General features: G+C 38.2%; 2 protein-coding genes across 5 annotated transcripts; one reads left to right on the forward strand and one right to left on the reverse strand.

Annotated features, from left to right (window-relative positions):
* Positions 1–1,251: 1,251 nt before the first annotated feature.
* On the reverse strand, positions 1,252–10,381 carry LOC120071422 (tRNA-thr(GGU) m(6)t(6)A37 methyltransferase). Its single transcript, XM_039023698.2, has 9 exons — positions 10,166–10,381; positions 9,945–10,066; positions 9,768–9,868; positions 9,405–9,597; positions 9,210–9,302; positions 8,847–8,906; positions 8,654–8,728; positions 8,200–8,280; positions 1,252–1,809 (listed from the first exon to the last, which is right to left on the reverse strand). Exons 1-9 carry the CDS (start codon positions 10,248–10,250, stop codon positions 1,477–1,479), a joined length of 1,143 nt encoding a protein of 380 aa, XP_038879626.1. The 5' UTR covers positions 10,251–10,381; the 3' UTR covers positions 1,252–1,476.
* Positions 10,382–10,867: 486 nt separating this feature from the next.
* Positions 10,868–14,815, forward strand: LOC120072245 (BNR/Asp-box repeat family protein). 4 transcript variants are annotated; one of them, XM_039024666.2, is made up of 10 exons: positions 10,868–11,073; positions 11,589–11,742; positions 11,843–11,929; positions 12,382–12,509; positions 13,014–13,110; positions 13,191–13,268; positions 13,343–13,358; positions 13,479–13,568; positions 14,023–14,246; positions 14,455–14,815. In XM_039024666.2, exons 1-10 carry the CDS (start codon positions 10,886–10,888, stop codon positions 14,491–14,493), a joined length of 1,101 nt encoding a protein of 366 aa, XP_038880594.2. In that variant the 5' UTR covers positions 10,868–10,885; the 3' UTR covers positions 14,494–14,815. The 4 variants fall into 4 exon arrangements, with proteins under 4 accessions (XP_038880594.2, XP_038880592.1, XP_038880593.1 ...); XM_039024664.2 differs by having other exon boundaries at positions 10,898–11,073; positions 13,343–13,568; XM_039024665.2 differs by having other exon boundaries at positions 11,062–11,383; positions 13,343–13,568.
* The last annotated feature ends 438 nt before the right edge of the window (positions 14,816–15,253 follow it).

Below are 15,253 nucleotides of genomic sequence, written 5' to 3' on the forward strand. Positions count from 1 at the left end.
TATATTTCTAAAAAATGAGGATTATGATACGTTGATGATACATTTTTTTCTTTAAAAAAGCATAGGATATAAATAAATTTAACATATAAGTTAATAACATTAGCACAAAATAGAATACAAACACTGAAATATAATATAAAAAAAAACATCTGAGATGTTGAAGTAAAATAGTTAATAAAATATAATAGAAAAGTGACTCATATTGCAAAGAAGAAAAAGATTAGAGAGAGAAATATGAAAATAAATGAACTCATTGTTGAAAACATCCAAATGATTTATATTTTAATGGATTTTGTGGAAACTCAAATGTGAAGATGGAGATTAGATAATTAAGATTTGATCCATTATTTATTTAGTTTTTCTTTTAGTTTTGGACTCGAGTAGTAAATTTTTTAAATAAGTTGTCTAACTTTAGATTGGGAAAGATTAGATGAGTTACTTGTCTTTTTTCTTTAAAAAAAAAAGCACATAGAAATAAATACATCAAATCACATGTCAGATACGTATCTGAAAAGTATATACGTCAAATCGCGTGTCAAGACGCTTTCAGAGGTGAAAGGCTATGGTGAGATACCGTCTGTGATCCCTGGATCTCTAATTGAGAAACCATATCCAAGCTCCGTGACTAGTCTGCACTCTTTAGACTTTTCAAACTTAGCAAACTGAAACATCTGAGTAGCTAAAGGAAGGGAAATCAACCGAGACCCCATTAGTAGCTACGAGCGAGAGCGAATTAGGGGTTTGAAGAAGAACAAACACGAACGTATCTGAAAAGTATCTAAAAGTATCGATATCCGATACATGTTTGATACTGATTCTTTACTTCACATGAAATATCTGTGCTTCATAGCTTCCCAACTGTGTTCAATTGATTAACTAAACTAATGAAAAGAATAACAAATAACAACTTATTTAATTCACTTAATAACGGTAGCCCATACATACCGGTGAAACTCCATATGAAATATTATCTCAAGTGGCATTAATTTAAACAAACGATTGAAAAGTTGTTTTTTCAATTACAAAAAGAAAAAACTCAGAAAAACCCAAGCAAAGATTTTTTTTATATTAAAAATAAAAACCAACAAAATCCAAACAAAACCTGCGTCATTTTAGCCTGATAGTGACCTGGTCACTTGTGTGCTTACACTTACTTCTGGAGTAAAGAGGTCACAGCATATGTATGCTTTTCTTCTTGTAAGATTGTGGTAATAAAAGTCAAGCATTCACTCATCAGCAAACAACTGCACCTTTTCGACCAAAACTATTTCAATAACCATCAAACAACTCATAATTTATCCAGCATTCTTTCAAGAGAAAGATGAGTAAAAAATGTTAAAAGATCAAGCTCTATTCAAGGCAGTATAAATTCAAGGGAGAGTTCCCAACATAGGGGATCCTTTTAACTGTAGTGGTGCAAGGTTAGTAATAAGACTAGTTACCCTGATTTGCCTATTCAGAAGAATTTGCTTTGCGTTAATTGCTTCTTGTTCTTGAGCTAGGTGATGCAAGTTCCACTTTGCCCACAACCACGTTCCCATGGCAACCAATTGTGTACGACACGTCTAATCCATCTACAAGTAGGTGATAGATAATGTTCTCAGAAGAACTTTGAGAACCACTCGAAACTTTGTCATCTAGGTGACCCTCTGAATCTGAACTGCCATCGAAACATTCATGTCCAGTTGTTGGTTTAACATGGGAGTCATGAGGTTGATTACGTTGAGACACCGATCGAATATCCCATGAAAGCACTTCCTTCACAAAGTTTCTAAACTCATCTTCCGACGCATAAAGCGATTTCTTTTCCTGAAACAAGAAAAACATGATACGTGAGAAGTTTATGTTGCACTAGACCTCTGTAACGTGGAGTTTCATAAAAATGGTAATCAGGCTACAAAGCAGCTCTCTCTCTCTCTCTCTCTCTCTTTTGAAACCAAAGAAACCAGACTCTTGATTTTACATTAGACCTTTCCAATACCAAATATTTAAGAAAAACTTCGGCTGGCTAGATAAAATATTGTCGTGTACTGTTTTTTACTTTCTCCTGTGCAAAACAATCAGTTAATATTTCTGGCATATTGTCGAGGCACACAAGTTGAGCCAAACACTCGTAGATGTCTATGTTGTAATAATAATAATAATAACAACAACAATGATTAGTTAGTTATTATTGAAATAGAAGAAAAGAAGACGACACAAGGAGTTTACGTGGAAAACCCTAATTCAGGGAAGAAAAACCATGATAGAAAAAGGACTTATTATTTAATGTCATACCTACAATAGACCCAACCTCAGATATAAATAGAATGAGGTGAAACTCTAATTTAGCAAATATAGCATAAATTACAAAAATGCCCTTAGGGTTAATTCAACGTATTTCAACACTCCCCCTCAAGTTGGGGCATAGATATCGGCAAGACCCAACTTGCTTAATACAAGCTTCAAACGTCTGTCTTGATAACCCTTTCGAAAAACATCTGCAATTTGTTGGACTGAAGGTACATAGGGAATACAAATAGCTCAGCGGTCTAACTTTTCTTTAATAAAGTGCCTGTCAATTTCCACATGTTTGGTTCTATCATGTTGCACGGGATTATTCGCAATACTGATGGCAGCCTTATTATCACAATATAGCTTCATGGGCCCCGAACTACTCTCGTGAAGATCAGATAAAACTTTCTGCAACCAGATTTCTTCACACACTCCCAGATTCATAGCTCTATACTCTGCCTCAACACTACTTCTGGCCACTACACCCTGTTTTTTACTCCGCCAAGTTACCAAATTTCCCCATACAAAGGTAAGTACCCTGAGGTTGACCTTCTATCAATCACAGATCCGGCTCAATCTGAGTCAGTATATGCCTCGATGCTCCGTGTGTCATGTTTCCTAAACACCAAGCCCTTCCTAGGGGTGGACTTTAGATATCTCAAAATTCGAGTCACAGCTTCCATGTGCTCCTCATATGGACTCTGCATGAACTGACTTACTACACTCACAGCATAGGAGATGTCGGGCCTAGTATGAGACAAGTAAATCAGTTTTCCTACTAAGCGTTGATACCTCTCCTTATTCACAGGAACTCCTTCCAAAATACTTTTCAGTTTGCTATTGACCTCAATAGGAGTGTCAATAGGTATGCGCTCAATCTAAGTCAGTATATGCCTCGATGCTCCGTGTGTCATGTTTCCTAAACACCAAGCCCTTCCTAGGGGTGGACTTTAGATATCTCAAAATTCGAGTCATAGCTTCCATGTGCTCCTCATATGGACTCTGCATGAACTGACTTACTACACTCACAGCATAGGAGATGTCGGGCCTAGTATGAGACAAGTAAATCAGTTTTCCTACTAAGCGTTGATACCTCTCCTTATTCACAGGAACTCCTTCCAAAATACTTTTCAGTTTGCTATTGACCTCAATAGGAGTGTCAATAGGTTTGCATCCAGTCATTCCTATTTCCTTTAACAAGTCCAGAGTGTACTTCCGCTGAGATACAGATATTCCTGCTTTTGATCTTGCCATTTCCATCCCTAGAAAATACCTGAAACTACCAAGATCCTTGATTTCAAATTCACTTGTCATCCTTTGTTTTAGCTTAGCAATTTCTGCCGTGTCATCCCCCTGATAGGATGATGTCATCAACATACACTACCAACACAACAATCTTTCCTAAGGGTGATTTTTTGGTAAACAATGTATGATCAGAATGCCCCTAAACAAACTCTTGGGACTTAACAAACACGGTGAACCTGTCAAACCATGCCCTAAGGGACTGCTTCAACCCATATAAAGACTTCCTGAGTTTGCAAACATGATTCCCAAACTTAGCTTCGAAACCTGGAGGTGAACTCATATAAACTTCCTCTTCCAACTCACCATTTAAGAATGCATTCTTTACATCTAGTTGATGTAGGGGCCAATCTTTATTTACGACGATAGACAGAAGAACACGAATCGTGTTTAACTTAGCCACTGGGGAAAAAGTTTCTGAATAATCAATCTCATACATCTGAGTGAACCCTTTAGCAATTAACCTAGCTTTATACCTCTCGAGTGTTCCGTCAGACTTATACTTCACTGTGAACACCCATTTGCAACCAACTGTTTTGTGACCTCTAGGGAGAGCTACTTAACTCCCAAGTCTTATTTGCCTCAAGAGCTCTCATTTCCTTCATTACTGCTGCTTTCCACTCGGGAACTTCCATGGCCGCATGTACACTGGTAAGTATTGCTAGAGCATCCAACTGAGTAGTAAAAGCCTTAAAACCAGGAGATAAGTTACTATAGGTCAAAAAACTATGCAAAGGGTATTTTATACATGACCTGGTTCCCTTTCTCAGAGCAATTGGCATATCCAGAGTGGTATCATAGTTGTCAGTTTTCGTCTGTCCCTCTTCAGTATCAGACTTTTGAGACAATTCTGCATCTTCTTGAGGATCTTTCAGCACCTCATTACCTCCTGAAGTTTCAACCTTCTCTGAGCTCATTTCATCATTTTCTATGTTCCCAGACTTTTCTTCAAGACTCTCCTCTGAAACAACGGGATCTTGAACATGAGCTAGTTCCGATGTTTGGACACTTTCCGATGGAACACCAGAGGTTTCCTGAATTTCCTTTATGAGATTCTTCCTATAGTATGTTATCCAGGTCACTTGTCTAGTAGGAAGAACCGACACGGGAACAACAGGAGCAGAATAGGTTCAAGACTAGGTAGACTAGGAACAATAGGAGCAGAGTTAGGTTCAAGACTAGGTCGACTAGGTCCAGGAACATTGGGGCTAGGCTCAAGTTCAGAAATATTAGGACTAGGCTCAAGATTGAGGCTAATGGGTACGGAGTACGTGGAACTGTTAGTCTCTTCATTTGTGGTCTCCCCCTGAAGATGACTAACGGGAAAGAACGGTTTATCTTCAAGGAACGTGACATCCATAGTGACAAAATATTTTCTGGAAGATGGATGAAGCATTTATAGCCTCGCTGATGAAGGGGATACCCGACAAACACACATGTTTTAGCTCGTGGAGCAAACTTAGTCCGGTGTGGACCATGAATATGAACAAAGGCTATACACCCAAACACACGAAGAGGAGCCTCAGGAATAAGACGGGTAGACTGATAAGACTCTTTGAAGCACTCAAGAGGGGTTTGAAACTTTAGAACTCGTGAAGGCATTCTATTAATTAGATGAGCTGCGGTAAGAACCGCATCTCCCCACAGGTACGAAGGGAGAGACGCTGTAAATATCAAGGAACGAGCAACTTCAATGAGATGGCGATTTTTCCGTTCAGCCACCCCATTTTGTTGTGGAGTATATGCACACGAGTTTTGATGGATGATCCCTTTTGACACTAGGAATTCCTGGAAGGTGTGGTTGACAAACTCACGACCATTGTCACTCCGAAGAATGGCAATCTTTGTGTTGAACTGTGTTAATACAGTGGTATAGAACTGTTTGAAGGTAGATAAAACCTCGGACTTATCAGCAAGGAGATATACCCATGTAAGTCGGGTATGGTCATCGATGAAAGTTACAAACCGCCGTTTACCAGATAGGGTAGAGATGCTTGAAGGACCCCAAACATCACTGTGGATCAGGTGAAAAGGCTGGGTAGGTTTATAGGGCTGAGAAACAAACGACACGCGAGGTTGTTTAGCACGTATACAGACATCACAAGATAATGAAGAAACATTCACATTATGGAATAAATGAGGAAATAAATATCACATATATTGAAAACTAGGATGTCCAAGACGAAAATGCCACAATAAATAATTTGTTTCAGATATAGTAAACGAAGATAAAAGACTAGTCCTAAACAAGCTTCTGGAGGAAGCATCTGCAGAAAGGAAATATAGGCCTCTGTCATATCGGGCAGTGCCAATCGTCTTCCTCGAGCTCAAGTCCTAAAACAAAGCAGTATCTGGTGAGAAGACAACTCTACAGTTCAATCTTTTGTTATTTTGCTTATTGATAATAAGTAGTAAGAAATTTTGGGCACATGTAAGACATTTTGCAGAGTTAATCCTTGAAATGGTGACAGTCTGCCTTTTCCAGCAACAGGAGCAAAGGACCCATCCGCAATTCGAATCCTCTCATTTCCAGCACTTGGATAGTATGAGAGAAACCGATCAGATGAGCCAGTCAAGTGATCGGTCGCTCCTGAATCTAGAATCCATAACTCATTCCCTTCAACAAGGAAACTGAAAGATTGAGGGTTACTTGATTGAGCAACTGTTCCGATCCCTATCGTACCTGAATCACCAGGATTGGTCACTGGAGGCTGTGTCTGAGGTTGTGCAGCCCCCTCAACTGATTCACCCACTAGAGCACGCCCAGATTTCAACTTGTCATTTAAAGGGCGACGTTTACCATTTGGAGGGCGACCATGCAATTTCCAACACTGATCCTTCGTGTGCCACTGTTTTTTGCAATGCTCACATACTGGAGGTGTTTTACTATTCTGCTTGTCACCATCAGCTCCAACGGACTTTGCCCCGAAGACAGCTGACTTTACAGTGGTAACACCCGGCCCGTTCATTGCACTCGATCTATCTTCTTTCAATCTAACCTCTGAACAGACCTCCATGAGAGACAGAATTGGTTTCTGCCCTAGTATTCGACTACGAACTGTATCAAATTTGGGGTGCAGCCCGGCAAGAAAATCATACACACGCTCAACCTCTTCTATCTTGGAGTATTGAATTCCATCTTGTGGGCAGTTCTAGATGATCTCCCGACATAGATCCATTTCTTGCCATAACAACGACATCTTGCTGAAGTATGACGTTACATCCATTCTCCCTTGTTTGCATTCGTTAACTTGTTTACGTAGAGTATACAGGCGGAACGCATTCTGACGCCTCGAATATAACCGTCGGACTACATCCCAAATATCTCGAGCAGTGGTTGAATAGAGTAAAGGTTTCCCGATTTGTGGTTCCATGCTACTGATTAACATTGGGCAGAGCAAAGAATCCTCTGCCTTTCAGACACGCTCTTGAGGATCCCCAGGATTCGGTCGTGGTATCTCTCCAGTCAAATATCCAAACTTATGGCGTCCCTCAAGAACCATTTTAATTGTTTGGAACCAAGAGAAATAATTTTGCCCATTCAACTTCTCTCCCGTGATCATTAAAATTAGAAGTTGGAAGAGTAAGAAACATTGATACCGGATTTTCTGAATACATCGGGGAAGAAACATGGCCATTCATTCTGTTTCCAAGGGCGGCCATCTGTTGCTGGAGACTAACCAATTGTTGTTGGAAACCATGGGATTTTCTTCAATGGAATCACCCATTCAAAACTGGGGCTGAACTGGATACACATGAGGAAGAAGCTGTCCACCATGGTACTGTGAAGAAGCTACTGCCGGAAGTCCACCGACGGCAAAGTTCGGCAACCCGTGATCAGCGTTGCTCCCAGACGACTATGATGGTGGGTAACGGACAGAAGGCTCGGCAATCGGCTGCGAGGTTGAAGAAATCACGCCGATCTGACCCGACCCGGCAGCTGGAGCAAACCCACGACCGTCTTGTGCAGATCCGGTTCTGTGCGACGCCGAGGTACCGATCGGCTGTAAATCAATCGCGTGCGCCGGCTGGGGGACGTGCAAAGCTGAGACGGTTGTGTGTGAAGTCGAGGGTCCGATCGGTTGTGACCCACTCGCGTGCGCCGACTGGAGAGCGTGACCTTCCTCGATGGTGTTCGGTTGGAACGACTGAGTCTGGAAGCTAATCGGTGCGCCGGCTGGAGCAAGTGCACCACCTGCTGTTCGGCTCGCCAGCTGGATCTGTTCGGCTGAGCCACCTGGGATGATGGTCCAGAGATAGCGGTCAACTGCTACTTGAATCACAGCCTCATTAGTCAGCGTACCTTCACCTATCAAATTTGATGACTGAGTTTCTTCTATCGGAGCTAGGGTTTCATCACCTTGCTCTGATACCATATTGAAATAGAAGAAAAGAAGACGACACAAGGAGTTTACGTGGAAAACCCTAATTCAGGGAAGAAAAACCACGGTAGAAAAAGGACTTATTATTTAATGTCATACCTACAATAGACCAAACCTCAGATATAAATAGAATGAGGTGAAACCCTAATTTAGCAAATATAGCATAAATTACAAAAATGCCCTTAGGGCTAATTCAACGTATTTCAACACTTATAAGAGGAAAAAAAAAAAAGGAACTCACCATTAGTGGCCAACACTCGGATAGAGTGGGAATAAATTCTTCAGAGAAGCAAATGGATGCAACAGTCAATAAATTATCCCCCTGTGTTAGCGTAAATAATATGTAAGATTGCCAACAGGAATGTATATAAATATATTACAGTCATAGAGTATCGATGCCTTCAACTATGTGAATAGCAGTAGCGCTAAATAGTATATGGAAAGCTGAATTTCTTAAGTTATTTCCACGCAACTAATCATAACACATGCAATGCATATAAGAAGAGATTCTCCACATTTTGAAGTTTGAAAAGCACGACACTCGGAACAAATCTCCAGTTGAACAAACGAATGAAAGAATGATTGCTAAAAGTTACCACATAAAAAATAATTTGAAAGATGAACAGTAACAACATAAGCATCAAGGAAATTCTAAAATAAGGTTTACTCGTAGAAAATAATTATTGAAGACATACCAGTAACCACTTTGGGACTGTTGCATCTTGGACACTGTCACAGTACGGTAGATAAGGTTTAACATCAAGTACTGGCTGTAAGAAAATTCAAACAAAGCAAGAAATAATAACAATCATTACTACAAGAAGTAATGACTAAATTCCAGATTAAACCTTCATCAATGGTTGGAGAGAAATGAAAACAAACTCTTACAGTTCCATCAACAAGATCGGCACCAGAGAGTAGAATTTGATGTCCCTGGATAGCCTCCACCTGAAGTGGTAACATAGCAGATTTATTAATCTTAGATTTAATATTCCCTCGTTTATCTATTGTGTTTGAATGTTGTCTAAGACATACAGCTGTAAGCTTGTAACCATGAATTTCCAATACTAAATGACATTGATACAGCCTAACCATACAAAACATATCGAACCATGTTCATGTGACAACTGACAGCAAAACCTCTCTAGACCTCGTTGGGGGAAGACATATTTCATCAATGTCTGTGATCTATGATGGGCTTCTCCATAAACTTGCAAGATACAGTGACAGCAGTCAAAAATTTTATCTTACCTTTGCAATGGTGAGTCCGATTGGGCATGGTCTATGTGGAGATCTTGTAGCAAAGACTCCTACTCTTTCGCCTTTCAACCTCGGTACTCTAACCTACCATTGAGCTGTCCTTTTATGGGATTTTAAGAAATTATAAGAATAATAAAAATATGAGTTCCATATTTAAGGAGCATTAACAAATGAAAAAAAACGTACTTTTGCCTTGAATTTTGATTTCGATGGATCCTTCCACAACTTGTCAAGATCTGTGTTTAAATGAAAGACATATATGACCCAGCAATGGGAATATTCTCCAAGACCTTCAATGGAAGCTGGAGGAATGCGAGCAGAAAACACCAACCGCGCCCTTGCAAGAGGTACGAGTAAAGATTGCCTTGGAGTCCCATTCCTAAAAAGAAAACCCAAAAAAAGTTGTTGAACGCACAATTTCTACAGCTAACTGAAGAATATGGCTCAAACATATCCATTTCTGAAATTAGTTGTGTGAACAGAACAATGAAAGAAACAACAACCAATAATTGATGTTTGGACTATCAGATACTGCAATCGAAAACTAACCTAGTAGAGAAGGATGATCGGATAGTACCAATTGGTGTCATGGGATATGAAGTACACTCCACGCTATCAGACTTCGGTTCCGCAACAGCTTTCCTTAAAGCCTACAAATAGGAAGAAAAATGAAACCAAAATATCAATAACGGAACATGACGATGCAGAGGAGCAAATATGAAATACCTGCTGTGCTCGTATTCGGCCTTGTCTCTCGGCGGCGGTTTTCTTTAAAGAAGATGCCAGAGAAGCCTCGAGCTCTCGAACCTTGGTACCCAACTCTCTCGACTTCTTTGTCACAACATAAACTGGGGAAAACCACAAAACTTCAATTGTTAAAAACAAATAGGAAATCAGAGAAATTTAGAGAGAAAACATAAAGGATCTTAAAAGTTTCGAAGTTTTACGAGATATGACGGCGGAGGCGGAGATAAACGCTAGTGTGACGCTCAAGGCGGCCATCGACCATCTTGACTCCGCGGCGTAGGCCATTAGTATTCAGAGTTGGAAAGCAACTGCAGCGCTCAGACGAACTCGATACAGCAGCTTGAGGTTTAACCAATTTCCGGTTTTTAGTAAGCGTGTTAAAGAAAAAAGTCTCGAAAAAATGGATCAATTCAATCCCATCGACTGCGGTCTTATCAACTCATTTAGTTAGATTGAGTTTAAATAAATAAAATTTTTATAGATTGGATTGTTATTCACCTAATATAATTCAAACAAACCCGAATTTATTATTAATTTTAAAATATATATATATTTTTACTTATAATATAATTATTTATATATTTTTTAATTTTAATTTTATTTATTTCTAATATTTTTGAATAATTTATTCTTCAACATCTTATAAGTTTATTTGTATAAATAAAATTTTCGAGTAATTAATCTTAATTTAAAATATAAAAATAATTAAATTAGATTTATATATATTTACGTTTTGCGAACAAAATTTAAATTTTCTTTTTAGAATACAATTAAAATTTTCTTTTTAGAACAAAATTTTAAATAAATGATTCGATTAACCTAACTCATGGATTGAGTTATTTAGTTTTTAATAAAGATTATTTAGATTGAAGAAATTTATCATTTAAACAATTGGATCAAATTTCAACCCAAACTAACCTATGAACACATCAATTATCCAATTGAGAGCCGGTTCGGTCCTGCTTACAAACAAACAGCACAACACAACAATACAAGTTACATCCAAAGTCAACACTTTCATGCTCAGATCTCGAGTCTTCTCGTCAACTTACGGCCTGCATCATCATCAGACCATCAAATTTCAGACTTTCCGAGTGCGACTGTATAGGTACTAAACCATTCAACTGCTTCCCTCTTACTTCCATTCTTTTCTGCTCTTACTTCTTGCCTCTCTTTTTATCCAAAATGTAATGTCTTTGTCTTCCTAAGTTGACTTCACTTTTTCCCATCACAAAAAATTTCTAGAACATGCGGAAATCAGTGGGAGTTGTTCTGATTTCCTTTTTCCTGCTCTCCATTTTCAGTATTTCATTCCCAGGATTTGGAAACACCTTCACCTTTAAATTCAATTTATTAACCCCAAAATTCTCCTCGCGTTTTCATCGGTTATATCTTCATTCCCATATATTTGGACCAAGGTTGTTAATTCTTGTTTTTTTTTTAATCCCTTTTTCTTTTACTCCCACAATCGAAGATTTTCATTTTGGATGAAATTTTTGAGATGCTTAGTTCTTGGATTCCGTTTCGAGCTGGTGTTGTATGTTAATTCTTTAATATGAACTAAGTGTTTGATTAAATGCGCAAATGAGATTTTTTTCCCCTTATGGTCAATGTGTTGTGCAGAGTACTTGTTAGAGGACATTCGAATATAACTTCAGTCGTTAGAAGTTTGAAAATGCGAAAAGGGAGTTATGTGGAAGGGCCTTTGCTAGAGGAGTTTACATTTCCTGCCAATTCTGTTCCTTTCAACAACTGTCATGCTTCTACAATTGTGGAGGTTTGGTTCGATGGAGAAACTTCGTTTGCTCTTATAATATTGGGGTCCCTGATTTTTTTTTTAGGGGAGAATTTGAGTGTTTTCTTTCTGGATAGAGCAGGTTGATAAAGATCATTACTTGGTTGCATATTTTGGGGGTACATTTGAAGGCGCACCGGATGTGAAGATTTGGTTTCAGACATATAAGGTAAACAGGCCGATCCGATTTTATAATTCCTCAGTGTCATTTAATTGGAAGCATAATTTTTCAAAAACAGAAAACTAAAATCAACATGGTTATCGGATGGTGTCTATTTCCTCAGACATTGTTCTCATCTGAGTTATGTTCTGCTTGCTGATGTGCTATCTCAAATTATACTACTATAACAATCACTCTCCCTCCTTGCCTTTTTTTTTGTCAAAACAGGCAGCTAGCATTTTTGTGCATATTATTGAGTGGTATATAAGAGATTTATATTACTTTTAACTTTCCCCATTGCTCGTAATTTTTTGCTAGCATTCATTAGAAGGGCTGTTATAATTCTATTTATGTAGACATAGTTGGACAAGCAATAACTCTTTTTATCTTGCCATGCCCACGTTGAGTCCCTTATTTCATAACGATTTCTTGGTATAATTATTGGTAAATTTAACTTGCAGAACGGCTCCTGGCACTCGCCAATTGTGGCTGATGAGGAGCCCGATGTTCCAATGTGGAACCCTGTCTTGTTCAAACTTCCATCAGATGAGCTGCTTCTGTTTTACAGAGTGGGCCAAGATGTTCAGAAGTATATCCTTTTTAAGCTCATAATGGTTTTCTGAAATAACAGATCTATACAAGTTAGTTAATTTCTTTTATATTTGATTCATGTTTCAATAAATTTATTGGACCATACATCTCCCATGGTGGCAATGGCACTGTCTTTCCAGCTAGCAATTGTGAGACATGACTTGGAACTCATGTCATTTGAAAACATTATTTACCATATCAAAGAGATCAGTATCAGGGCTGAGGCCAATAATGTACTGAGGCTATGTACAAGATGTCTTATAAATAAAATAATCATAGGGAGTTGATATGCTTAAGTTAATTGGTTTCATAAATTAGGCTTTCTGCAAAGAGCCTTATAATACATTTTCCTTAAAATCACAGGGCACCTTTTTTTTAACTGGTTCACTCCAGTCTCCAATGACCGTCTTACATATTGAATAACTTTTTTTAGTGAAAAGTTAAACCCTTCTGCTTCCAAGTTCGTTTGATTCTATCTTATGCTGATGGAGATAACGATCAGATGGAGTGGGTGCATGAAGCGATCATATGACAAAGGCATTACTTGGACAGCAAGAGAACAGCTTCCTCCTGGTATCTTAGGACCAATAAAGAATAAGGTATAATATATGTGCTGATATGTACCATTCAATTAAACTCTTTTACTCAAGAAGCTATCTTTCTTTGTTTGATGCTATAGCCAATCTTGCTGGAAAATGGGGTTTTGCTCTGTGGGTCTTCGGTTGAAAGCTGGAACTCTTGGGGTGCATGGATGGAGGTTATTATGAATAGTTCTTTAGTTTTGACTTGTCCGAAAATCTGGAAAATGTGGCTGACATGTCAATATAACAGGTCACATCTGATTCAGGTAGATCATGGAGAAAGTTTGGTCCAATATATATGGAAAATCGATCTCTCAGTGTCATTCAACCAGTTCCTTACCAGACTGCAAATGGAAATTTGCGTGTTTTACTTCGATCCTTCACAGGTATTGGTAGTATTTGTATGTCAGAATCCACCGATGGTGGTCACAGCTGGAGCTATGCAAAACCCACAAATCTTCCTAATCCAAACTCAGGTAACATAGCTGAGCTACATGCATTCCCTGTAACTGTAAGCATCTACATACGATTACGAATGCGATTAGGAATATTAAGGATATAATAGTAATTAGATAGGGAGGTGGTTATGGAGTTTAGTTATAGATAGAGGAAGTTAGACATTTAGTGTGTGAATTAGGGCTTTGGAGTCATCTCAAAAGAAAGGGTGCAAGTACCTTGAAATACTTTTCTTGATATTGCAATATATTAGTTCCGTATGTTTTATGTGTTCTGGTACCTGACACATACATGAACGTCTAAGGAGAATGATCATTCTTGACAGCATCTTCATTATGAAATTGAATTACTTCCCAAATTTAGAAATTTCTGATCTTATAAGCTTTTCATTCATTCTGTCATAAGCAGAGATGATTGATCTTACTACTACATAGATTCCACATCTCATCTTTGAGTATGTAATCTTATCAATAGGTATTGACGGAGTCAAACTGAGGGATGGTCGCTTATTACTTGTTTATAACACGGTGTCAAGAGGTGTGCTTAAGGTTGGCCTATCTTTGGATGATGGTGACTCATGGCTAGATGTCATGACTTTGGAGGATGAGCCAGAAAAGGAATTCTCATATCCAGCCGTCATTGAGGCTAGTGATGGCTCCATTCACATCACGTACACATACAAAAGAAAGCAGATTAAGGTATGAAGAAGTTGATATCTGATCTAAAATATACATCTGTGACCAACAAGTTTTTGTTATTGCCTACATTCCCCTTTTCCATTGAATCGCTCTATTAGATACCATATAATAACTTCATGTTTTTTTTTCCTTTAGTTTTGAAATTTCTTAACCTATGATTCTGTACTCGATCGCCAGAGATTAACTCCATCATCATTTTTTTGGGCAGCATGTTGTCTTCAAACTGAAAATGAATGGGAAACGTTAAGGATGATAACTAAGAAAGCAAGGCTCTGTATCTGTTTGTAAGCTATGGCGAAGATGTGAAGAGTTAAGTGAGCACGGCCAATAATCTGCAACATCCAAACTCTCTAATCTCGGAATAAAATGTTGAGTTACAGTGCATCATTTGTACATTTGGGTAAATATGATTGCTTTTTCTGTGGTGTATTCATCAAGATGACTCGGATTGTGCTTATGCAGAACTCTTGAATGTATTACTATCATTTTTTTTTTCTTGGGGTGAGCATGGATGTAGTTGTAACAGTTAAAAGAGTTTTTGAATGAAAGAATAATATATGAATCTGACATGTCCATATTTCCATAGAATAAGTTAATATTATTCTTGTAAAACCTGTAAAATATTTCTTGGAAAATTGCAAGATCGTTTGTTAACCCAAACCTCATTCTTCCATGGGCCTTAGGCTGGCGCCCCTTCGGGATGCACTAAGACAATGTAGAGGCCCAAAAGGTCGGCCTTAAACTCTTGTTTTTATTAGGGAAATTGGAATGGATGGCTACATTTACTTTGAAAAAGGGTGCTTGTTTATATAGAAAAATCTCTCAAATTAATCACAAAAATAGCAAAATCTAAAACTATTTGCAACAAAGCCCCTCAGCCTTCTCAAAATTATTTTCAATCAAATGGAATGAACATGTTGGCTTTTGCAATTTCATTCGTGAATATTATTGCAAAATTGCACATTAGAAGCAAAAGTGATATTAAGTCTATCAAGAATAGACATCTA

Source organism: Benincasa hispida, chromosome 2 (genome assembly GCF_027475165.1).
Source record: "Benincasa hispida cultivar pf3 chromosome 2, pf3_genome.v1.1, whole genome shotgun sequence".
Lineage (NCBI taxonomy): Eukaryota > Viridiplantae > Streptophyta > Magnoliopsida > Cucurbitales > Cucurbitaceae > Benincasa > Benincasa hispida.